Raw genomic sequence first — 25,331 nt, forward strand, 5'->3', positions numbered from 1 at the left:
TAGAGCGCCCGGCCTCGACATCGGCCGCGGCGCCACCGGCACCGTCGACTCCGGGCCCGGCGGGTCCGTCGAGTCCGGTGCCGCCAAGCTCCCCCATGAGATCTGGGGTTGAGATAGTGGTCCCATCCACACCGGAGACCCTCGGCTCGGGACCTCATAGCCCTGACTGAGCCCACTCGGCTGCCACCCCCGGTACCTCCGGTGTGGATCGTTTCCAGAGGCAAGCCCATGATGTCGGCACCGTCTCGGGACTCTCGTTCACGATCCAGGTCCCGACGTCATGGTCGCTCCAGATCCCACCGCCGCTCGCAGTCCCGGCACCGCTCCCCTCAGCGGTACCGGTCGCACTCGCGGCACCGGTCGACATCAAGACGATCGCGGTCAGACTCCAGCCGCCGATACCGGCACCGCGATTCCAGGAGCAGGTCCCGACGTTACTCGCCGCACCGGTCGACCTCCCGGCACCGAGCTGGTGGCAGGTCCCGGTCCCGGTCGACCTCCCGGCACCGAGCTGGTGGCAGGTCCCGATCCCGGCACCGTGACAGAACCCGGTCCCGATCCCGGCACCGATATGACTCCCGGCACCGGTCCCCGGCACCGAGACGATCCTCCGTGCCGACCCGCGCAGACCCTTACCATCCAGGGTCGGCCCCACCATGGCCCTCTAGACAGCCGTCCGTATCCTCGCAAACGGACAGCGGATATGCGCTGGGCACCGACCGGCAGGCGGCGCTGTTCAGTGATCCGCCGCAGCAGGACCAAGGCCCGCAACAATGGGGATTCTGGACACCCTGGGCATACCATCAGGCCCAGGGCCCCCAACAGCTCCCTGCTAGGCCGGCGACTGCGGAGCGTAGGGCTCCTGAAGCCTCGTTGTCTCGCCCCCCTCCCTCCCCGGATGGGGAGGAAGGGTCCAAGCAACAAGACTCCGCTTTGGCTCCTGAGACAGAGGCGAGGGCTGAGGAAGACCCACAGTTAGACACTCTCTTGCCTGGGGTCTCCTCATCCTCCTCCCCGGATGAAGCGGTGGCTGGTACCTCCTCCAACAGCCCCCCCCCGCTGGATCTCAGGGCGCACCAAGACCTCCTCAGGCGATTAGCTCAAAATCTGAGTCTGCAAGCCGAGGAGGTCTCGGAGATAGAGGATCCAATTGTCACCATCCTCTCATCGGACGCTCCCACCAGGGTCGCCCTGCCCTTCATACGAACCATCCAGGCCAACGCCAACACCATCTGGCAGTCTCTGGCCTCCATTCCTCCTACTGCGAAGGGCGTCGAGAGGAAGTACATGGCCCCTTCTAGGGGCTACGAATATCTCCATGTGCACCCGACTCCGTGTTCCCTGGTGGTTCAATCAGTGAACGATAGGGAGCGTCATGGCCAGGAGGCTCCAGCCCCCAAATCCAGAGAAGCCAGGCGGATGGACCTCCTCGGCTGTAAGGTGTACTCGGCTGGGGCGCTGCAGCTCAGGGTCTCCAACCAACAAGCCCTGCTGAGCAGATACGCCTTCAATTCCTGGGTGGCAGCAGACAAATTTAAGGAGCTGCTGCCACAAGATGCTCGCCAAGAGTGGGCGGCCATCTCGGATGAAGGCAAGAAGGTCGCACGCACGGCCTTGCAAGCCTCTTTGGACGCTGCAGACTCGGCTGCCCGCACCCTCGCGTCGGGAGTAACGATGCGTCGCATCTCCTGGCTGCAGGTTTCCGGCCTTCCGCCGGAGCTCCAGCATACTTTACAGGACCTTCCTTTCGAGGGCCAGGGCTTATTCTCTGAAAAGACAGACCCCAGACTCAAGAGTCTGAAAGATAACCGAGTCATTATGCGGTCACTCGGGATGCACACTCCCGTGACGCAGCGTAGACCCTTCCGGCCACAGCATCAACAACAGCGCAGGCCGTATTCCCAGTTCCGCCAGCGACAGGACCTTAACAGGCGCCGCGGCAGGAATGGAAGGCGCAGGCATTCGGGGAACCAAGGGGGACAGAACCAAGGCTCCTCTAAGTCCCCGCCTGGACCTAAGCCTTCATTTTGAAGGTGCGCCCGAGGGCGCAGTAACAGTTTCCCTAATGGATCCTCCCCCCCCGTTTTCCAACCGCCTTTCGTTTTTCTTCCCGGCGTGGTCCCAAATAACATCGGACCGCTGGGTCTTAAGCACGGTGCGGACGGGATACCGCCTGCAGTTTGTTTCATTTCCTCCTTCCCGCCCCCCTTCCTCGTCCCTCTTCAGGGACCCCTCTCACGAGCAATTCCTTCGGCAGGAGGTGCAGACGCTCCTCAGCAAAGGAACTATAGAGGCGGTTCCGGAAAACGAGAAAGGCAAGGGGTTTTATTCCCGCTACTTTCTGATCCCCAAGGCCAAGGGAGGCCTCAGGCCTATCCTCGACCTGCGAGAGCTCAACAAATACCTGGTGAAGTTGAAGTTCCGCATGGTATCCCTGGGGACCATTATCCCATCCCTGGATCCGGGAGACTGGTATGCCGCCCTCGACATGCAGGACGCATATTTTCACATTGCCATTTGGCCACGCCACAGACGTTTCCTCCGCTTCGTTGTGGGGCCTCTTCATTATTAATTTGCAGTCCTCCCATTTGGCCTGTCCACGGCCCCGAGAGTGTTTACAATATGCATGGCAGTTGTTGTGGCGCATCTTCGGCGCAATCGTGTCCACGTGTTTCCTTATCTGGACGATTGGTTGATTCGGGGCACGTCGGAACAACAAGTCTACAGCCATGTCCGCGTGATCACCGGCATGTTCGCAAGTCTGGGCCTCTTGGTAAACGCAGACAAGTCCACCCTGATTCCCACGCAGAGGGTGGAATTCATCGGGGCCGTCCTGGACGCCACTGTAGGCAGGGCCTTGCTGCCTCTGCAGCGGTTCCAGACCATGTCGGCGATCGTTCAACGTTTGCGGACAGCCCCATTGACGTCAGTGTGGACATGTCTAACCCTGTTAGGCCACATGGCGGCTTGCACCTTTGTGACCGATTACGCGCGGCTCCGCATGAGGCCCCTCCAGTTGTGGCTCATCAATCATTACAGGCCGACAAGGCAGCCGCTAGACATGTTAGTCACAATCCCCCAGAGGGTATTAGATTCTCTCGGCTGGTGGCTAGACCAGTCCGTGTTATGTGCGGGTCTCCCTTTCCACCCCCCTCAGCCCTCGGTGTCCCTAACAACGGATGCCTCAGATCTAGGCTGGGGGGCCCACCTAGGGACCCTGAGGATGCAGGGCCTGTGGTCCCAGGAGGAGGTGGGACTACACATCAACATGCGGGAGTTGAGAGCGGTCCGCCTTGCTTGTCAAACGTTCTGTCATCAGCTTCAGGGTCGTTGTGTCGCGGTGTTTACCGACAACACGACGACCATGTACTATATCAACAAGCAGGGCGGCACCAGATCCTCCTCCCTGTGCCACGAGGCGATACGACTCTGGGACTTTTGTATAGCCCACTCCATTCACCTCACGGCTTCCTTCCTCCCCGGAGTACGGAACACGCTGGCGGATCGATTGAGCAGATCCTTCCTGTCACACGAGTGGTCCCTTCGCCCGGACGTCGCCCTCTCCATTTTCCGGAGGTGGGGTTATCCCCGGGTGGACCTCTTCGCGTCCAAGGGGAACAGGAAGTGCCAAGCGTTCTGCTCCTTTGAGGGCAGGGAGCCCGGGTCGATAGCGGATGCCTTCCTCATCCAGTGGTCGACCCACCTGTACTATGCGTTTCCCCCGTTCCCTCTGGTCCACAGGGTCCTGCTGAAGGTGCGCAGGGACAGGGCTCACGTGATCATGGTGGCCCCGGCATGGCCCAGGCAGCACTGGTACACCATGATGCTGGACCTGTCAGTAGCCGACCCAGTTCCCCTGCCCCTTCATCCGGACCTGATTACCCAGGAACACGGGACCCTCTGTCACCCAGACCTGCAGTCGCTGCACCTAGCGGCGTGGCTCCTGCGTGGCTGACTGGCTCTGAGCTGCGCTGCTCCACGCCGGTGAGGGAGGTGCTCTTGAGCAGCAGGAAACCGTCCACAAGAGCGACATATTCGGCCAAGTGGAAGCGCTTCTCCTGTTGGTGCGTGGAGAGAAATCTCCGCCCTATGGAAGTTTCGGTAACCGACATCTTAGACTACATTTGGTCCCTCAAAGGGCAAGGTCTGGCCATATCGTCATTGCGAGTCCACCTAGCAGTTATCTCCACCTTTCACCCGGGTGCGGATGGTCGCTCTGTTTTTTCTCACCCAACGGTGTCTAGATTCCTTAAGGGGCTGGAACGTTTATTCCCTAACGTCCGTCCCCCTGCTCCAACCTGGGATCTTAACCTGGTGTTGTCCCGGCTCATGGGGCCCCCCTTTGAGCCGTTAGCTACTTGCTCCCTGCTTTACCTCTCTTGGAAGACTGCCTTTCTAGTAGCTATCACCTCAGCTAGACGGGTGTCGGAGCTCCGGGCTCTTGTGGTAGACCCCCCATATACGGTCTTCCACAAGGACAAGGTGCAGCTGAGACCACACCCTGCCTTTCTCCCCAAGGTGGTCTCAGCCTTCCACGTCAACCAAGAGATATTCCTCCCGGTTTTTTTCCCGAAGCCTCACTCCTCAGGCAGGGAGCAGCAGCTCCACTCGCTTGATGTCCGTAGGGCTCTCGCGTTCTGCGTGGAGAGGACCAAGCCCTTCCGCAAATCCCCTCAGCTTTTCGTAGCAGTAGCGGACCGCATGAAAGGGCTTCCTATCTCCTCCCAGAGGTTATCCTCTTGGGTAACGTCCTGCATCAGGACCTGTTATGACTTGGCCCATATCCCTACGGGCCGTGTGACTGCGCATTCTACCAGAGCGCAGGCGTCGTCGCTGGCTTTCCTCGCCCGTGTGCCCATCCAGGAAATCTGTCGGGCAGCGACCTGGTCATCGGTCCACACCTTTGCTGCCCACTACGCCCTGGTCCAGCAGTCGAGAGAGGATGCGGCCTTCGGAACTGCAGTGCTCCATGCCGCGACTTCTCACTCCGACCCCACCGCCTAGGTATGGCTTGGGAGTCACCTAACTGGAATGGATGTGAGCAATCACTCGAAGAAGAAAAGACGGTTACTCACCTTTGTAACTGTTGTTCTTCGAGATGTGTTGCTCACATCCATTCCGCACCCGCCCTCCTTCCCCACTGTCGGAGTAGCCGGCAAGAAGGAACTGAGGAGCGGGCGGGCCGGCAGGGGTATATATAGAGCGCCATGGCGGCGCCACTCCAGGGGGCGACCTGCCGGCCCGCTGGAGTTGCTAGGGTAAAAAGGTTTCCGACGAACGTGCACGCGCGGCGCGTACACCTAACTGGAATGGATGTGAGCAACACATCTCGAAGAACAACAGTTACAAAGGTGAGTAACCGTCTTTTCCTGCGCTCTCCGAAAAACATTTGCATTCTTGGCTGAGCTCCCAGTGCCTGAAGGGTCAAAAACATTGTCGTGGGTGGTTCAGGGTATATGTAGTCTCCCACCCCCCCATGAAAGAAAAGGGGAAAAAATTGTTCCTCGCCTTTTTTCCATGTCACCGTATGTCTACTGGATGCTGCTGGCAGACGCGGTACTGCAGCGCTACACAGCAGCATTCTCTTCCCTTCCTGATGGCAGACAGTACAATATGACTGGTATCATCATCCTGTGAGGGCTCCGGGCTGGCCTCAGTGAGGTCGGTTGGGGGTGCCTGGGTAAAAATGGGAATGACTCCAGGTCATTCTCTTCTTTAAGTTTTGTCTAATGGAGGTTCAGTCCTGCCTGGAATATCATGCCAGCTGGAGGCTTCTGCCTCAGGCTGCTCTCCCAGTCAGCAGCACCGCGCAGTCGTGCCTACCCCAGCCTACCCCTTGCTACCAGGGCTCACAATCAGATACTTAGACATCTGCATTTTGCTGCAAATAAAAAAATTAAGCTGCTGTTTAGAATTGTCCCCCAACATACATATCCTGGGACATTTTGTATTTTACCAGTCAACCAAAGGACCATACACAAATGGAGATTCAGTCCTGCCTGTGCTTCTATCCTAGTGCATATCACAGATTGCCATGTTCAACTATAAGCTGAGCAAGTGCAGAATGATGGTTCACTCTACTTCGCTGTAAGCCAGCCACCCTCCCCTCTCCCCTTTGATCTCTGCTTGCAGAGGCAATAAAGTCAGTGTTGTTTCAAATTAATGCATTCTTTATTACTTCATCACACAAATGGAGGAATAACTGCCACAGTAGGCCAGGAGGGGTGGGGGAGTAGGGAAGCAACAGGTGGGGTTATCGCAGGGGCACCCCTAGAATGGCATGCAGCTCATCAGAGCCCCAGACATCCTGCTGAAATGACCTGGAGCGGCTGTTTGCCTCTCTGGTTTTTTAGTAGACTTGCCTGATATTCTAGGCAGGACTGACTCTCCATTAGACAAAACTTAAAGAAGGGAATGACCTGGGAAGTCATTTCCATTTTTGTCCATGCGCCCACGACCAACCTCACAGGCCAGCCAGGAGCACCCATGACAGCAGCAGACGGTACAGTAGGGCTAGTAACCGTCTTTGTTAACTTGCAAAGGCAAAGGGATGCTGCTGTGTAGCACTGCCGTACCGCGTGTGTCAGGAGCATCCAGTAGACATACGGTGAAAGTGAAAAAAGGCTGAACGGGCTCCACGGTTGCCGTGCTATGGCGTCTGCCAGGGCAATTCAGGGAAAAGGGCGCAAAATGATTGTCTGCCGTTGCTTTCATGGAGGGAGGATTGACTGACGACATTTACTCAGAATCACCCGCAACACTGTTTTTGCCCCATCATGTATTGTGACCTCAACCCAGAATTCCAATGGGCGGAGGAGACTGCGGGAACTATGGGATAGCTACACCCAGTGCAACGCTCCAGAAATCGATGCTAGCCTCGGTACATAGATGGACACCGCCGAATTAATGTGCTTAGTGTGGCCGCATGCACTCAACTTTATACAATCTGTTTCCAAAAACAGGCTTCTGTAGAATTGGAATAATCCTGTAGTGTAGACATACCCTTAGTTATGAACCAGGAAGAAGATGTTAGCAGCAGCGTTTTGAATAGACTTGAGAGAAATAACTTGGTAGTAGTAAAGACTGTAAAAGAGGATGCAGTAGTCAGGAACATGAAACGAGGGGCCTTGGGTGAGTTGTAACTGTGTGGACAGGAAACATGCTTGTTTGGAATGAGTGCTTAGGGAGGGCAAAGTCATAGCTAATGCCTGGGTTAAGAAATATCATCCTAGTCACTAAGGCCATGTTCTAGTTGGTTATGGAGAAAGGAGGGTGTGGTGGTAGAGGGTGCAGCAAGATGAACAGCTCAATTTTTGGTTATATTGAATTATTGGTGTACACCTCTGTCAAGGTTTTTTCCCCACTTTGAACTTTGGGGTTCAAGAAGTGGGGACCTGCATAATCACTTTTAAGCTTAATTACTAGCTTAAATCTGGTACGCTGCCACCAACCATAAGTCTGTGTCTGGCACACCTTCTGTTCCCCCAAAACCTTCCCTGGGAAACCCAAGACCCAAACCCTTTGGGTCTTAAAACAAGGAGAAATTAACCATCTCTCTCTTTTTCCCCCCAGACTCTCCCCTCCCTGGCTTGCCTTGAGAGGCTACACAGATCCAAACTCCTTGGATCTTAAAACAAAGAGGAATTAACCATCCCCCCTTCCTTTTCCCCCCCACCAATTCCTGGTGAGTTTAGACTCAATCCCTTGGATTCTAAAACAAGGAAAAATCAATCAGGTTCTTAAAAAGAAAGCTTTTAATTAAAGAAATAAACGGTAAAATTTATCTCTGTAAAATCAGGATGGAAAACGCTTTACAGGGTACTCAGATTCATATAGACTAGAGGGAAACCCCCCCCTCACCCTCCAGCCTGAGATTCAAAGTTACAGCAAACAGAGGTAAAAATCGTTCCAGCAAAAAGCCACATTTATAAGTTAAGAAAACAAACATAAGACTAATCCGCCTTGCCTGGCTATTACTTACTATTTTGAAACATGAAAGACTGATTCAGAAAGATTGGGAAGTCTGAGTGTTAGTGTTCTTGTCCCTCTCAGTCCTGAGAGAGAACAATGAACCAAACAAAAAGCACACACAAAGACTTCCCTCCACCAAGATTTGAAAGTATCTTGTCCCCCCATTGGTCCTCTGGTCAGGTGTCAGGCAGGTTCACTGAGCTTCTTAACCCTTTACAGGTAAAAGAGACATTAACCCTTAAACCATCTGTTTATGACAACCTCTTCTTGCAGTAGAGCCATTATCTTTTTTTCATAAGCATTGCAATAGAGCTCAACCGCTTAGATCAGGGACCCATTATACTAGGCATAGTGTAGAAACACATAGGAAGATCTTAAATGGAAGCATAGTATCCATTTTGTGATGTATTAGCCTGGCGCTAAATTGTTATCAGGGTGGATTTGATTAAATAATGATTTAAATCAGTAGTCAAGAAAACTCAATTTAATCATGGATTTCAACATAAGAGTGCATTCCTATTTGTTGTTATAACATATTCTTCACAACTCAGATTTAGGTTTCATTTTTAGAAGGTACGCAATATACATTTTTTTAAGTGACTTATTTTGAAACTTTTCAGATTACCGTAGTTTTATACCTATATTAGAAAATGCATGATTGTTTGGTTATTTCATTTACCAAAGGTAGTTGAAGCATATATTTATGAAGTCATTGGGGGAAGTGAACTCTCTCAAATGCAACAGGTTAATCATTAATATTTGGAGGATTTTTTTTGCCATGCTGTATTAGGTGGAGAACATCACCAGACAGACATTTTAAATTTTTATTTAACTAAAACAACAACATTTTGTATTCAACAGCAAACATAGAATATTTTAACAAAGCCACCATTTGAATTTAGTTAAACATTCAAGTTTTTTAAAATCAGGTTTGTTTTTGTTAAAATTGTTTTTAACTAAAATAATTAAATGTAAGTATTTAAAAAAAAAATCGACTGGGTCAGCCAGGTCAGCATGAGAAACTTAAAATATTGGCGTCTGCAGGCGTCTGCAGCTAAGTCAGTCATCTTCACCTTAATTTTCCTGTTTGTTCGTAATCTGGAAAAGAAAAACAAGCTTTCCTGCTTTTTCAGGACTCAAACAATTTCTCAATTTGTAATGAATTAGTCCAAAGGAAGAAATTATTCTTTCTACACTGGCAGAAGAAGCTACTGCTGTTAAAGTGATAATCTCACTTTTATCAGTCTCTGAATCCAAGTGCTTAAGTGACTTCTACCAGTTCACTGTTGTGACTTTCTTTAAAACATCAGAAAACATTATATTTCTTGAATGTTTTGCCCTTAGCTCTGAAGTTTATTATAGTTGGCATTATGAGGGGATGATTGCTGAATGTCTGTCATAGCCAGCTCCTCTTCTTCATCAGTTAAGGTTTGACCTTGGTACCGAGTTGTCATAAACAGATAAGTAAGAGTTAATAGAACAAAAGTGCGTCATTTCTCTTTTGCCTGGAAAGGGTTAACAAGAACAGTGAGCCTGGCTGTCACCTGACCAGAGGACCAAACAGGAGACAGGATACTTTCAAATCTTGAGGGAGGGAAGTTTTTGTGTGTGCTGTTTAGTGTTTGGTGGTTGTTCACTCTGGGGGCTTAAAGGAACCAGACGTGCAACCAGGTTTCTCTCCAATCTCTCCGATACAGGCTCTTATAAGTTCAGAATAGTAAGTACTAGGTAGATAAAGCAAGTTAGGCTTATGGTTGTTTTTCTTTATTTGCAAATATGTATTTGGTTGGAAGAAGTTTAAATGTGTATTTGGGTGAAAGGAGTTCAAATTGGTATTTTGCTGAAAGGATTTTAATTTGTACTTGTATACTTAGGCCATGTCTACAGCTAAAATTTTGCAGCGCTGGTTGTTACAGCTGTATTAGTACAGCTGTATAGGGCCAGCGCTGCAGAGTGGCCACACTTACAGCAACCAGCGCTGCAAGTGGTGTTAGATGTGGCCACACTGCAGCGCTGTTGGGCGGCTTCAAGGGGGGTTCGGGGAACGCGAGAGCAAACCGCGGCGAAGCTGGTCTCCTTTGCCGGTTTGCTCTCTCGTTCCCGGAACCCCGAGCAAGCAGGTCTCCTTCCCTGCGGTTTGCAGGGTGGTTCGGGGAACGCGAGAGCAAACCGTGGCGAAGCTGGTCTCCTTTCCCGGTTTGCTCTCGCGTTCCCCGAACCTCCGTGCAAGCAGGTCTCCTTCCCTGCGGTTTGCTGGGTGGCTCCGGGAACGCGAGAGCAAACCGCGGCGAAGCTGGTCTCCTTTCCCGGTTTGCTCTCTCGTTCCCAGAACCCCGAGCAAGCAGGTCTCCTTCCCTGCGGTTTGCTGGGTGGCTCCGGGAACGCGAGAGCAAACCGCGGCGAAGCTGGTCTCCTTTCCCGGTTTGCTCTCTCGTTCCCGGAACCACCCTGCAAACCGCAGGGAAGGAGACCTGCTTGCTCGGGGTTCCGGGAACGAGAGAGCAAACCGGGAAAGGAGACCAGCTTCGCCGCGGTTTGCTCTCGTGTTCCCCGAACCACCCTGCAAACCGCAGGGAAGGAGACCTGCTTGCTCGGGGTTCCGGGAACGAGAGAGCAAACCGGGAAAGGAGACCAGCTTCGCCGCGGTTTGCTCTCGCGTTCCCCGAACCACCCTGCAAACCGCAGGGAAGGAGACCTGCTTGCTCGGGGTTCCGGGAACGCGAGAGCAAGCCGGGGAAGGAGACCAGCTTGATTACCAGAGGCTTCCTCCTTCCACGGAGGTCAAGAAAAGCTCTGGTAAGTGTCTACATTGGATTACCAGCGCTGGATCACCAGCGCTGGATCCTCTACACCCGAGACAAAACGGGAGTACGGCCAGCGCTGCAAATAGGGAGTTGCAGCGCTGGTGATGCCCTGCAGATGTGTACACCTTCAAAGTTGCAGCGCTGTAACTCCCTCACCAGCGCTGCAACTTTCTGATGTAGACAAGCCCTTAGGCTGGGAGGGTATTCCCAGTGTCTATAGCTGAAAGACCCTGTACATATTCCATCTTAAATTTACAAAGATAATTTTTACTGTTTTTTTCTTTCTTTAATTAAAAGCTTTTCTTGTTTAAGAACCTGATTGTATTTTTATTCTGGTGAGACCCCAGGGGACTGGGTCTGGATTCACCAGGGAACTGGTGGGGAGAAAGGAGGGAAGGGGGAGAGAGAGGCTAATTTCTCTCTGTGTTAGGATTACTGTCTCTCTCAGGGAGAATCTGGGAGGGGAAGAGAGAAGGAGGGGGGAAGGTGCATTTTCCTCTCTGTTTTAAGATTCAAGGAGTTTGAATCACAGTGATCTTCCAGGGTAACCCAGGGAGGGGAAGCCTGGGAGAGGCAACAGTGGGGAAAGGGTTTACTTTCCTTGTGTTAAGATCCAGAGGGTCTGGGTCTTGGGGGTCCCCGGGCAAGGTTTTAGGGGGGACCAGAGTGTACCAGGCACTGGAATTCCTGGTTGGTGGCAGCGCTACAAGTACTAAGCTGATAATTGAGTTTAGAGGAATTCATGCTGGTTCCCCATCTCTTGGATGCTAAGGTTCAGAGTGGGGAATTATACCATGACACGAGTATTGAGAATATTTGCAAGAAAATGAGCTGGAGATAGTGCTTGTCCCATTCACTTTTTTAATGTTTGTAATTTAACTCTGTCATTACAGAGATCTCTTTTTAAGATCTCACTCAGTTCCTTCCAGATTTCAAAAGCATCAGCAATAAAACAGCTATTTCCCTGCATTTTGTTTGACTATAGAAATGAGCTTCAGGGTGTACTCAGCACGTGTTTAACATTTCTCTTAAGCCGAATGTTAGGAACTTTGGCTGTTACAGTGCTATCTATTTTTTTTCACAGTTTTGTTCACAAACTGTCATCAGATTAGGCCAGTTCTTGATACAGTGCTCAAGACAGTCCACTACTGAGTTCCATTGCACGGCTTGTGGGAGAGTTAGCTTGGTTCTTCCCACTTTTTTCAGAGCAGCTGCTACAAAATGTTTGTTAGAGGAGTATTCTGCAATTTCAACGTTACCCTTTATTTCTGGAACACTGAAGTCTTTTGGCTAGGAGATACATCAAATGAGCACTGCAACTATACGTTATTAGCCTGGGACTCTCTTCTCTGTTTTCTAAATAATTTCTTCTCATCTTGAATACATTTGCAGCATTATCTGTGACCAAGCTGCGTACTAGACATTTGAATTTTTTTTTTTCAGTTTGTTGTAGCTTTTACTGCTATTTCTTGTCAATGTTCTGCTATGTGTATATTTCCTGATGTATCAGTTGTTTCTGTAAGGAGGACATTCCCTTCTTCTGTTGTCACACAAGCACATTCAACAGGATCCTTGTGGACATTGCTCCACCCATCAAGGCTTAGGTTAACAATTTTATCCTCTTGACCTTTTGCACACTGCTCAATTTCTCTTTCATACACTTTATCCAGCAATTTGCTTGCGACATCTGCTCTGTTGGGTGGACTGCATCCTGGTCTTAATGACTGAACCATGTTTAAGTGTGGGTTCTCAGTCATATGAAAAGGAGAGTTTGTCTCATAAACAAACGGGGCAATTTTTTCATCAGTTACCTCTTTTTGTAATCTGCTAGTTCTTATCACAAACTTACCTATGGTTGTTTCTGGATGATGGGGATTTTTTTCTTTTTGCTACAGGTGATAGACTGTGGCTATGTGACGTACATGATGTGACTGAAACGCTATCATTGGCAGATACTCTTAAACTATGGAAAATGATGGCGATCTTGAAGGTGGATAGTCTTCAGAATTCTGTATGTTGAGGATGAATTCTCCTAAACAAAATTAAGTCGATGCAGTTCTCTAATTATTACCATACTGCTCATTTAGTGTTACTCATTGCATTCACTGACACTCAGTACTACTTTAAGGTGAAATTGTAAAAGGAAGGTCTGCCTATTTCAGCTATTTATTTTTTATCACAGCTGCATCTAAAATGATAGTACCATTCAGTAACAACTCTTATCTTTTGCTCAAACATGAGAAATCAAGAATAGTTCAGAAGGAAGACAGGCAGTCCTTAAGGAAGAAGTATGAAATAAAAAAGTTTACCAACCTGAAGATCCTGCATATTCAGACATGTTCCTTTCATCATCTTCAACACAACTTCCTCCTGAGAAGGAATACTTCTCATGATGTTGTTTCATTTGGGCATTGATGGCCTTGCATTTCTTTGTTGCACTTTTTGCATTTTGCACGCATGCCTGATTTACCCACAGGTAGAGGAACTTCATTAAAATATTCCCAAACTGGGTCTCTCATACAGCCTGCTGCCATTATAGATTTTCCCTTCTAGTGAGATAATGGTATGGTACATCTTCAAATTAATGAAGGCTATACTCAGAAAGACCTCAAGACTTCTGGAATATGGTGCTCAAACAGTTTCATTTTTTGTTTCTACTGCCTATTCCTCCCTTCTCCTTGACTCCAGTCTCCAGATTTCTTCTCCTTGTCCAGATCTATTCTGCCTCCAACAATCTTCAATTCATTGAACTTTATGAAACTTTGCACTTTTAGAGAGGTAAGGGATTGACTCTGTGTATACAAATTTGCAGAGGGACAATTGGGTTGAGGTCTGCTATTTCTAACCTCCATTTATTTATTTATATATGAACATTTTTGCTGTTAACAAGCATGTTACCTCTGGAGACACACATCCAGTTTGAGAACTGCAAAACTAAGCATCTCTGATGGTATCTTCTAGACTGAGCACTGAGACCCATTGGGTAGATAGAAAGATTAACCTAAATCTATACAGAGGCCCTGGAACCCATAAAATTGGGTCCCTAATCCATGAACTATTGGAACTCATTTACAAAATTTATCTTAAACATTAAATGAATATATTGTCTCATACTGTAGATTTAGAATTTATAATCCCTATTCCATGATGAGATACATTATAGCTCAAATATATCTTAATTAAAACTATCTTTAGATAGGTTTTTTTTTCAAAAGGCATTTGATCAAAAAATCTGCTTTAAAAACATTTTTTTTTTTTAAATCTTTGATTTTTATCCACTCTGGTGAAAATCCTGCTAGATGCCTTCAGAGAAGCAGAATTTACAAGGCAAGTACAGGAGAAATTCATATTTCTTATGCATAAATTAGAATCTCTGTAATACTAAAACTAGCTTAAACTCTGTGGCGCTCACCATTTAAGAACCCCATTGTGTAATACTCAGGAATTTATGCATCTTGCCATTTTCCCCCTCATTATTTTGAAATAGCTTCCTTATTTTGGAAATAAGTAGCCAAAGTTGATCAGGCTTAAATTAGTGAGCTAAAGGGGGTTAGAAATTGGAATGCCTACCAACAAAAGTATTTGTTGGGACTTGCTTCAGTTAAACGTGTACATATTTCTATTCTGAATGTATGGAGGCTATATAACAGGGGTGGCCAACCTGTGGGTCCAGAGCCACACGCAACTCTTCAGAAGTTAATATGCAGCTCCTTGTATAGGCACAGACTCTGGGGCTGGAGCTACAGGTGCCAACTTTCCAGTGGGCCAGGGGGTGCTCACTGCTCAACCCCTGGCTCTGCCACAGGCCCTGCCCCCACTCAACCCTTCCTGCCTCCTCCCCTGAGCCTGCTGTGTCCTCACTCCTCCCCCCCCCCCGCAGAGCTTCATGCATGCCACAAACAGCTGATCAGGAGGTGCAGGGGGAGAGAGGGGGAGGTGCTGATCAGCTGCCGGTGGGCAGGAGGCACTGGAAATGGGGGTGGGGTGGGGGGTAATGGGGCGGGCTGCTGATATTACTGTGGCTCTTTGGCAATGTACGCTGGTAAATTCCGACTACTTCTCATGCTCAGGTTGGCCACTCCTCCTATATAACCTATAAAGTACCAATACCTTGTCTCTAGACTTAGCACACATAATTAAGATGATAAAATATACATCAACTTAGATAAACTTTTTGAAACAAGGAATCTTTTTTGTAGAGTAGTATCATAATTTCTAAAAATGTTTGGTTGAAAGGCTATTGACTTAAAAACACTTAAAAAATATGGTGTTAGAGTATAAACCATTTTGTTTGTTTGTATTGGATAGAGAAGTTCCATCATCACTGTCATTGCTGATGCTACTATTTTATTCCCCACCCCCACCTGTAGGCTCCATGAAGAAATAATTGACTTTTATGACTTCATGTCCCCTCGTCCTGAAGAAGCAACTATGAGAAGAGAAGTGGTGAAAAGAATAGAGACAGTCATCAAAGATCTTTGGCCTACAGCTGATGTGAGTACCTCTCAAGTTTCAAATCAAATTTACTAGAACACTGTAGAACGGAGTTCATTTAAGTTCCATTTTGTCTTCCTAATGCAACCTTTTTTGAGTTCTCTCTCCATTTAACTTTTTAAAAATGAATTTGTTGCAACTGTTGCATTACAATATAACAACAACTGCTGGCTCTTACAACAAGCTACTCTTAACTGAAACCATCAAAGCGTAATACAAGAATTTCAAATCTAGGCTTCAGGTTGCTGAAGCCTAGTAGTTATCTTGCTCTCTAAATCTTCAACAATTGCCAAAACTGACTAAAGCAAAATTACACCAAAATTAGAAATTCTTATACATTTTATTCTTATACATCTTATACATATCATTTCTTGAGTAATAGCTTATAATTAATGTCAGGAATTAAGTTCATATGTTAGTAATCAACTTAGAGTGTAGACTTGCTTTAGCAACACTAGCTAAATGTTGGACATTTGTTTTTTAGAACTTTTTTAATTTTTGTGGGATTGGTATTGTAAATTATAAAGGAAACATGTAAAACCAAGCACTGATAGGCAAGCAGATACTTTTAAAACACTATGCCTTGAAGATCCATACAGATCTTCCTACGTTATGGAAGCAGTAGGATATAAATATCCTGTGGGAAAAACGTGATACAAAAGTATGACTAAAATATGCTTAAGGATTATTGAGGGAAAAGTGTGTCAGAGGAACTAAATCACAATGTATAACCTCCACCAAGAGGTCTAAAGAAGGAAATTAGTAATAGCAAGGTGAGATGCTCAATTGCTTTAGGCCATATTTTGGACAAAATTCTAGATCCCTTTCCTTTGGTTTTCAATAGCTTAAATAGTAAAATTTTTACAAGCCCTTGCTGGAAGACTGTTCTTACTTTTTGTGGTTCCTTTTGCTGGTACTTTTGCATACTGTTGGTGACTCTTATGTTAAGCAGCCTTTAATCAGATTTATTTGCAGCTGTGATGGTCTGCTGAAATGACCAAACGTGAAGCAGAGAGACTTATTTATATAAAATACATTAGTGTAATAGGGAACGTTAAGTGGCATATGTTTGAGAGAAGTTTGTCTCAGAAATGATTTAACACATCTACTGTTTGTCTGTTAATTATGCCTGTAAACATATGGAGAAAATTTAACTGCTGTTGACTCTTTTTTGAATTTGATTGGACCAATTTCTGTTGGTGAGTGAGACATTACCCCATGCACCTTGTGTCTCTAATATTCTGGGACTAACACAGCTACAGCTACGTTGCATACAACAATCAAATTTGATAAGTCAGTCTTGCATTATAGGTGACGTATTTTGTTTCTATTAAACTGTTAGCATTCATGTATTGTGTTTCCTTAATACTCACGTATGCATAAAACTTGGACACAATGACTTATTGGACAAGGACATTGTTTTTAATGTCTATTTAAATTGCTTGTGTTTTCAGCATGTCTGCAGCATCCTGAATTAGCTTTAAACAGAAGAAATATGATCCTTAGAGTAGTTTCAAAAGAAATCCTGGTGAAAGTTTAGTCTTGGATACTGTGTTCTTCATTGGTTTCACTTAAAGTATATTGAAGTAATCCCATTTACCAAGAATAATCAGTAACACATCCAGTTGATTAGTTCAACCACAGGAATTGCCATATCAGATTATAGTGGGGTGGCTTCCATATTTCAACCAATAAATATGGAGCTATGATGTGGATGTTTGAAGTCTTTCTACAGTTCACTGGCTGTAGAATTAGTGTATTTACTTTGCTCAAGGTATTTTTAATATCTATTCCAAGACTGGCTTCTTCTCTTGTCTTTTAAAATTCATTGCTACTGTCTTCAGATTCTAGCATCACTGGTTTAAAAAGTAAAGCTATCCATGAGATTGGTTTTCCTCCGACTCTCCAATTATGCTTTTCTAAGAGGAAGGGATTGTTCATTAACTTAAACCTCTCCAAGTGAGGTTGAGAATTGTTGCAATAAATGACTTAGGCCAGGTCTACACTACAGACTTCTACTGGCACGGTGTTCCTCAGGGATGTGAAGAAGTGACCGCTGTCTGATGTAGCTGTTATAGCAGTAGTCGCCACTGTTTTTACAGTAATACTGGCAAAGCCACACTTTTACAAGTATAACTTACTTTGCATGTAATGGATGGCTTTACTGTAGTGATTCAAAGTGCAACTTTACCAGTATAGCTGTAAGCACACTAGGAAAGCTTTACTGGTGTAGTATACTTCTAGTGTAGGCATGGCCTTGCTTGCAGTAGTCTTTGTTCTGCTGCTTGTGGTGCTAGGCATGGTTTTCCTGAAGAGAAGTGACTACCCTTTCCTGTAAAGAATTAACATTTTTAGACTTACTGTATTAAACTCCAAACTTCTCTCAATACTTGAGGAGTTGGGGGGACAGAGTGAGGCTAACTTCACACCGCATCTTCCTTTATGATGTATTAATCTAAACTTGACAGAATTTGAGCTGGGGTGGGATAACATTTGTTTACATTAGTCAGATAGAATCCCAAGAAATAGTTTAAGTAAACTCATGTTTTTCTGGACCTATTAACTGTAAGACTTGTTTGGCTACATTTTGCTTTAATATTAATAATTGCAGGATATGTTTTAGTATTTAACTTTTCCTTTCAGGTTCAGATATTTGGCAGCTTTAGTACAGGGCTTTACCTTCCAACTAGGTAAGTAGCAAGTTACTTTGGTACATAACCTTTTTGGTCTGTCTTATGAAAGTGGTGATAAACCTCTAGAGGAGATTTGGTTTATTTTCAAATATTTGCAAACCAGAATGTGAAAATGTAACAAACATTACTGAAAGTTTGTATCTAATGTCTCACCTAACCAGGGAAAGAGCCACTGAACATACTATAAACTTTTGAAAATACATAAATATTTTAATAATCTTTGTACCACCATCCATACCCTCCATTGATTGCTGACTCTTGATTGAAATAGTTTCTCCTAGATGCACTCTGGGATAACACTTGTTATCTTTTGCGATAATTCATTCACTTACCCATACAAATTGAGCAGTATTGTGAAATATTTCGTGCTTGGTGGGATAGCTAATATTTACTGTCTAAGCTATATAATAACTGAGGTAATCACTGAACATTAATTTTCAGTGGTTGTCTGTTTAATGATTAATTTCCCTATCTCTTACCAACATAAAAATCTTTTTAGAACTGAATTTTAGTGTTTACAAATTATGCCGTTTATCTTTTGCAATTCAGTCAACTCCGTTTTTAAAATTGTTTAGTTAGTTTCACTGTGAGTCACTAGCACAATGTGCTTGTATCTTTATTTACAATATTGCAGGCTTCTGCATACTTCCAAAGCTGCTTCTAGTGTTTGTTTAAAACCTTTTGTATTAATTTTTTTTTCATAAAATCACATTAGGTTTTTAAAACATTTTGGACTCCACAATTCTGTAAACTAGTTGTTTGATCAACAGCATAATTAAACCTGAGTCTGCAGCAGTAATGAATCATATATCATTTTTATGGAACTGTATTGTTTCTTGATTTGAAGTAGGCTTCATTAGGAAAACGTTGGAGAAATTTACTTAATTATTTTTATAGACTTAATTGACCATTCCTATATCGGCATAAGTTACAGTATGCTAGAAAGTATGGCAGAACTACCATACTTAAAGATTTGAGATTTTTGGGGGCTCTTTCAAAGTATTGTGCAGAAGATTAGTGTTGCCATTTGTCTACAGGGGAATATTACTGTCTCATTTCAGTGGACTTTATTGTTATATTTTGTTTCCTGTCTATAGTGATATTGATTTAGTTGTTTTTGGGAAATGGGAACGCCCACCTCTACAACTGCTGGAACAAGCACTAAGGAAACACAATGTGGCTGAGCCATATTCCATTAAAGTACTTGACAAAGCTACGGTAAGTAATGAGAAACAAAACTCCTATTTGGAAAAATAAACTGCTTTGATGATAAGGTGACATAAGTGCAATGTAAAGAAAAAACTTATTAAAGATGGCACGTGTAGCTATTTTAGTGTTTCATGCATGTTGACCTGCTGTGTTCTTTTATATCATGTTTTCTGGATAACACTTTCGTAGGGTATGTTTTGACAGAATCCTTCTAATAATGACGTTCATAATCACTGTTCCAGAGATCTAGCTTCTTAGGAATTTTATTTACAGTGCTGAAAGTTGTTAGAGGACTTCCTCAATTACTGCTTGGTAGTTTGGCTTGCTATCATGTTGCACTTTGTTAAACTCCCTGTCTCTGAAAATGGAACCTTGCGTGCTAATTGTACGATGCTCTTTTACTTCAGCAACCACCTTGTCTCTGGTCATAACTACTTGGCTAACTAACCTGCAAAGTCTTCTAGAATTCAGAGAACCTTGATCCTATAGACTGTACAATCTTGACTTTATGGGCAGAGGGGAAACTAGACCAAGAGAAATGTGGTGATTGGTTCTAGGTGCTGATTAAACCTTTTTAGCATTACTACATTGGTTGTGTAGTACTTAGTGTGGTAAGCAGCTCAGAGAGTACCCTGGATATGGATGACCATAGGCTCAGTTCTTTTCCAGTGCATGATAATTTCTGGCAACCACTCATTTTCAAGGCATATCTCTCACACCTTTCTTACAACCCTAATGAATCAGGTGTCATGCATGCTAAGAGACTTTCTGATGGAAATTATGTAATTGCATGATTGGACTAACTTTAGGGAGATGCTGTACAGAAGTATAGATTAATTCTCCAGGGAATAAAATGTGAATTCCTAAATCCCCTCTGAAAATGAATGAGTTGGCAATATCAAAAGCAAATGCCCAGAAAGGTATTACTGTGCTGTGATGGCAGAGCTAGTATAGTCCTCTGAGGTTGTGGCATATTATCTTAGTACTTTGAAACACTTTGAAAACTGTTAGGACTCTTTTTTTTGGTGGTTAGAGGTGCCAAAGCTCCTCTACTGCTTGGCATTTATTAGTCTAGAAGCCATTCTAATCTGTATTAGCCCTTCTGTAATCACTTCCTTATATTAGTAGTGTGGATTAATGAGGTTACAATTGAAAACTGGAAAATGATAAACCTCTAATTGAAAATGAACACGTGCATTTTAGTATAGGAATGTTTTGTGTTGGTCTGGATTTAGTTGGTCTTCTAATCCAGTCACTTCAAGAAATAATTGTCTGCTTAAATTAAAGATAATAGTTCTCTATGGGTTTGCACTGCAGTCAGAGGTGGGACTAGGAGATGTAGACATAATATAGTTAGTTTGAATTACAATAGCATTGATGCTGCCACATCTTGAGTTAGCACTAGGTACCCAGGGAACCAGGTGGAGTTGTACAGCCTGTGCTGCCAGGGCTTCACTGTTACTGCTTGAGCTAGCTAGATCAAAGCTATCTTGGTAATTTTTACGTGCTGCATTCATGCCTGTGATTGCAATGCAGACATACCCTAAATCAGCCCCTTGAAGACCTTCATCTGATGTTCAGTAATACAGTGTCACTATAGACCAGTTGTCTGAATGCCTTAAATTAAGGAAATGTCTGACTAATCAAATATCGAAAAGCTTCAGCCTACTATTTGGGGTGTATAAAATGTCTCTCTTCCATAAATATTTGCAGGTACCAATAATAAAACTTACTGACCAGGAGACAGAAGTGAAAGTTGACATAAGTTTTAATGTGGAAACTGGTGTGAAGGCAGCTCAATTTATCAAGGAGTACATGAAGGTACAAACCGCATAATTGATGCTACTAATCAATAAACATCAGTATTACTGTTTTGTCCTTTACTCTAAGGCATGTAAATTTGTGTCTTAATGCTAAAACATTTAGATGCAGGGAAATGTTATGGGTCTCTACCCGGAAGAGAATAACATTAAATTTTGTTAACTTTAAACAGTCTTGTGTTTTGTAGATTGGAGATCAGCTGTGGAAGCAGTTAAACTTTTGAAGGGCAATGGGTTTTCCAAAGAGGCCCTAATAAAATTGGACTAGAAACTGTTTGCTTTTGTTTTCTGGCAGTATAGTTCTAACGATTTTCCAGAGGCTGTTAAGAACATAAGAATATCGATACCATCAGACCTAAGTTCCGTGTAAGCTGTGCAGCTACGCAGCAGCCTATTTAGCGCTGCACAGGCACTCAGGGAACTCACCTGGCTTGGACCTGCCATGGATGGGGGGAGAGGCGCCACTCCCCTGACCAGGACCTAGCTCGGCCCCCAACCTGCTGGGGAAGGGGCGGACCGAACTGAGCCCCAGCCTGGGCCAGTTGTGCCCGGGGCGCTCCTTCCCCAGCCCCAACTTAGCCCTGGGCCTGCCATGTCTGCGATGCTTACCCTGTGCCCCCAGCCCTGGAGCTGCTAGGGCGGGAGGGAGAGCTGGGAAGAGTCCTCTTTCTCTCTCTCTCCCTGCTGTAACCCCGGAGCACTCTCCTGCACCCCCAGCTGGAGCCCTCATCCCCTGCACCTCAACCCTCTGCCCCAGCCCTGAGCCCCTCATCCCTGACCCCACCCCAGAACCTGGACACCCAGCCAGAGCCTTCACATCCCTGTACTCCAACCTTCTGTCCCAGCCCTGACTCCCCCTCCCACACTCCAAACCCCTCGGTGCGCACCCCCCTCCCCCATTTTGTTATGTGCACCAATATGAAGGTGATGTGTATCACCCAATGATCTGATGAAGTGGATATTCACCCATGAAAGCTCATGCTCCAATACATCTGTTAGTTTATAAGGTGTCATAGGACTCTCTGCTGCTTTTACAGATCCAGACTAACACGACTATCCCTCTGATATTTGAGTGGTAAGAGCTAATTAGAACTCATCATTTTTATGTGTAGTTGGGATTATTTTGCAATGTGCAGTATTTTGCACTTATCAACATTGAATTTCATCTGCCATTTTGTTACCCAGTCACCCAGTTTTGTGAGATTTCTTTGTAATCCTTTGCAGTCTGCTTTGGACTAAAATATATTGAGTAATTTTGTATTGTGTGCAGACTTTGCCATCTCGCTGTATACCAGATCACTTATGAATGTGTTGAACAGCACAGTTCCCAGTACAAAAATGACCATTTATTCCTACCCTTTGTTTCCTGTCTTTGAACTACTCATGAGAGGACCAGGAGCTTGGACTGTCCACAAACACTCATCCTTTATATAATATAGAAGCACAAGACACTGATCTATCAAGCCAACTCCTTTATAGTTGTGTAACAAGATTCTACCATAACTTTAAAATAAGATGTCCTAATTGGCTTGTAAGAGCTAAGAGCTCCCTTAACCTTATCAGAAAGTTTCAGTATAGTAGAATGACTTCCATCGCAGTGAAAAACTTGAATATTATACTCATCTGAAAATTTGGTACCCCCTAAGGTTACGTGTAAACGTAAGGCTACTATAAAAAGAAAATGAAATATCTTTCCCATTCTGTTTTGCTGTGCTTTGACATCACTTCATATTAGGCAGTTATTTGCTCATGTGTAGTCAGTGTCTCCATTGCAGACGAACCCTTAAACATTAAAACAATGAGGAGTCCTTGTGGCACCTTAGAGACTAATAAATTTATTTGGGCATAAGCTTTCGTGGGCTATAACCCACTTCATCAGATGATTGGAATGGAAAATACAGGATCAGGTATAAATACACAAAAGGATGGGAGTTGCCTTACCAAGTGTGAGGTCAGTCTAACGAGACAATGCCACAAGGAGTCCTCGTTGTTTTTGCTGATACAGACTAACATGGGTACCACTCTGAAACCTTAAACATGAAGACTTTCTGCTCCACTGTTCCTTTTTTTAAAAAAAATCTTTTGGTTTGAAAAGCTTAACACTTTATACTATCTTATCAGAAATCAAAAAAAAAAAAATTTTAAACTAATAATTTGAAGGGACTGTGCCAGCTAGAGTGTTAATGCTGGGAGGTATTAGGTTAGCTGGAGGGGAAAATATGTAAGCTGAAGAAATTTGCATGGTCACATTTTGATTGGCAGTCATTTTTTGACTTTGTTTAAAAACAGTAGACAACTTGAATCTCGCTAAAATACTTGACTATTATATCTTAGATTCTAAAATCACATATTAGAATATCATTGTAATAGCACTCCCAGTGAAGGTTAAGGAAATACTTCCTTGCCGAACCTTATTTTCTTCTTCAAGTAGTGTCCCTGTGGGTGCTCCACTGTTGGTGTGTTTCTTTGAGTGCTGGTCACTATGTGCATTCCAAATATGGTTACGCATGAGCGCCACGCGCCACAGCCATAACTGTTCATAGTAGTGTCTATTGACCCACATGGCTTTAAAAGGCTGTGCAGGTCGACACCACTCTAGTTCCTTCTTACTGCTGAATGGCCAGAGTTGGAACCACTGTTCCTTGATGCTCTTAGCTTGCTAAGAGAACTACTCTTTTCATTGTATATAGTTTTCCCCTTAGTTCGTAGGTTTCTGCTGGACTTCTCCCCTCCAGGGATCTTTCCCTCAGGGACTGTGCTCCAGTAAGCTGGTTTTTAATACTGTGCTTCCTACCCATGCTCCTCCTTTGTGAGAGACTAGCACCAGCGCTGAATCTATTGTCCTGGTGAGAATCACATCGGTGCCTGCTGCTCATCTGTCGCTCATTCCTGCCACATACCTGGGAAGCTAGAGAATTTCACCCTGTGCAAATTGCTTATGGAGGAGACTGTGCACACATGTGCACAATTGGATCTGGCGACCACAGATCTGTCGGGGATGCCCAGAACCGGCAGTCAGCACATCCCCTAGGCCTTTCCTATCCGGCACTTGTGTCACCGGCCTATCCGGCCAAAGCCTACACTGTGCACAAGAAGCATGCTCATGTGCAGAAAGGTAGCTCCCTGATGGGGATTACATATAAGCATAGAACCGTGCCAGGTCGGGTAAGAAATTGTGCTTTGATCCAGATGCTCCTGCTCCAAAGAAGCCTCACATGGAGCATAAGTCCAAGCACTATGCCCCACCAGTGCCACTGCTGACCTCGGTGACTGATCCACTGCCAGGACCATTGGGACTTTCGGCTCTGCGTTCACCAGGCCATCTCTCCCCTCTAAAGCCCACAGCTGAGTTCATGCTGCTATATGCTGGGGCACCTCTATGTCCCAGCCCTTCAGGTGTCTTTCGTCTGCTGTCTCCTGAGGATAAGACGCTCCTGCTCCACCTTTTTCCACAGTTGCCCTCAGACGCACCTTTTCTTCTCTCGGACTATGCGTCCTTCACTGCACCAATGGTGCCACCGGCTCCGATAGCCTGGTCTTCAGACTCTGAGTAGTCCTCTAAACCAGACACTGCCTTCACGCTGGCCTAGTCATACAGCCCAAATCCCCGGCACCAACCGTATCATCCAGTGTATGCTCCGCAGGCCCTGTTAATGCCTGATGATCCCTCTGCTTGGCTCTCCTGGGCTGCTTGGGACCTCTACCGTGACTGCGTTCTATCGCGCCATCCCCATCATCGCCCTTCTCTAATGCATACCACTTCTTCCTCCTCCCTTCCGTTCGCCCACCCCCCCCAAGAACCTCCTACTCTCCCCACTCCTTCAACATCGGTGATACCCCAACAGCGCCATCGTCTCCTCCAATCCGTACGGGCGCTTTTGTCCCCTGATGATCTTATCCTGCCCACACTCTCTCCTCCCAATGACTACGTGCAGCACCAGGACTTGCTACAGCCCTCAACCTGCCTTTTGAATATGTCCAGGATCCACAAAACCAATTTCTGGGCAGCCTGCAACCCACTGGACTCTCCCATACTGCCTTCCCTATTCATGATGCCCTCATGCAGCCAGCACAAGCTGTTTGGCATAGCCCAGCATTTTGTGCCCCTACCCAAAACTGGCAGAGTGCCATTATTTCATTCTCTCTAAGGGCACAGACTTTCTCTTCACCCTCCTCCCACCCCCACCTTGCTGGTGTTGCAAGCTGTGACTGAGTGCGCCTGCCAACATTTCTGCTCCATGCCACCCGACCGGGCTGCTAAGAAACTGGACCTGTGGGCCACAAGGTCTGCTCATCTGCTAAGCCTCCAATTTTATATTGCCATCCTAGCCAAGTATGAC

General features: G+C 45.7%; 1 protein-coding gene across 4 annotated transcripts in view; it reads left to right on the top strand.

Moving 5' to 3' along the window:
• Nucleotides 1-25,331, top strand: part of TENT4A (terminal nucleotidyltransferase 4A) — a 117,969-nt gene that overhangs the window by 15,540 nt on the left and 77,098 nt on the right. For all 4 annotated transcript variants that reach the window (XM_030551673.1, XM_030551674.1, XM_030551675.1 and 1 more), the window contains exons 2-5: nucleotides 15,146-15,269; nucleotides 17,913-17,959; nucleotides 19,060-19,180; nucleotides 20,885-20,992. In XM_030551673.1, coding sequence (XP_030407533.1) covers nucleotides 15,146-15,269; nucleotides 17,913-17,959; nucleotides 19,060-19,180; nucleotides 20,885-20,992 — 400 coding nt within the window. The remainder of the gene's footprint in view (nucleotides 1-15,145; nucleotides 15,270-17,912; nucleotides 17,960-19,059; nucleotides 19,181-20,884; nucleotides 20,993-25,331) is intronic.

Source organism: Gopherus evgoodei, chromosome 2, assembly GCF_007399415.2.
Source record: "Gopherus evgoodei ecotype Sinaloan lineage chromosome 2, rGopEvg1_v1.p, whole genome shotgun sequence".
NCBI classification, from domain to species: domain Eukaryota; kingdom Metazoa; phylum Chordata; order Testudines; family Testudinidae; genus Gopherus; species Gopherus evgoodei.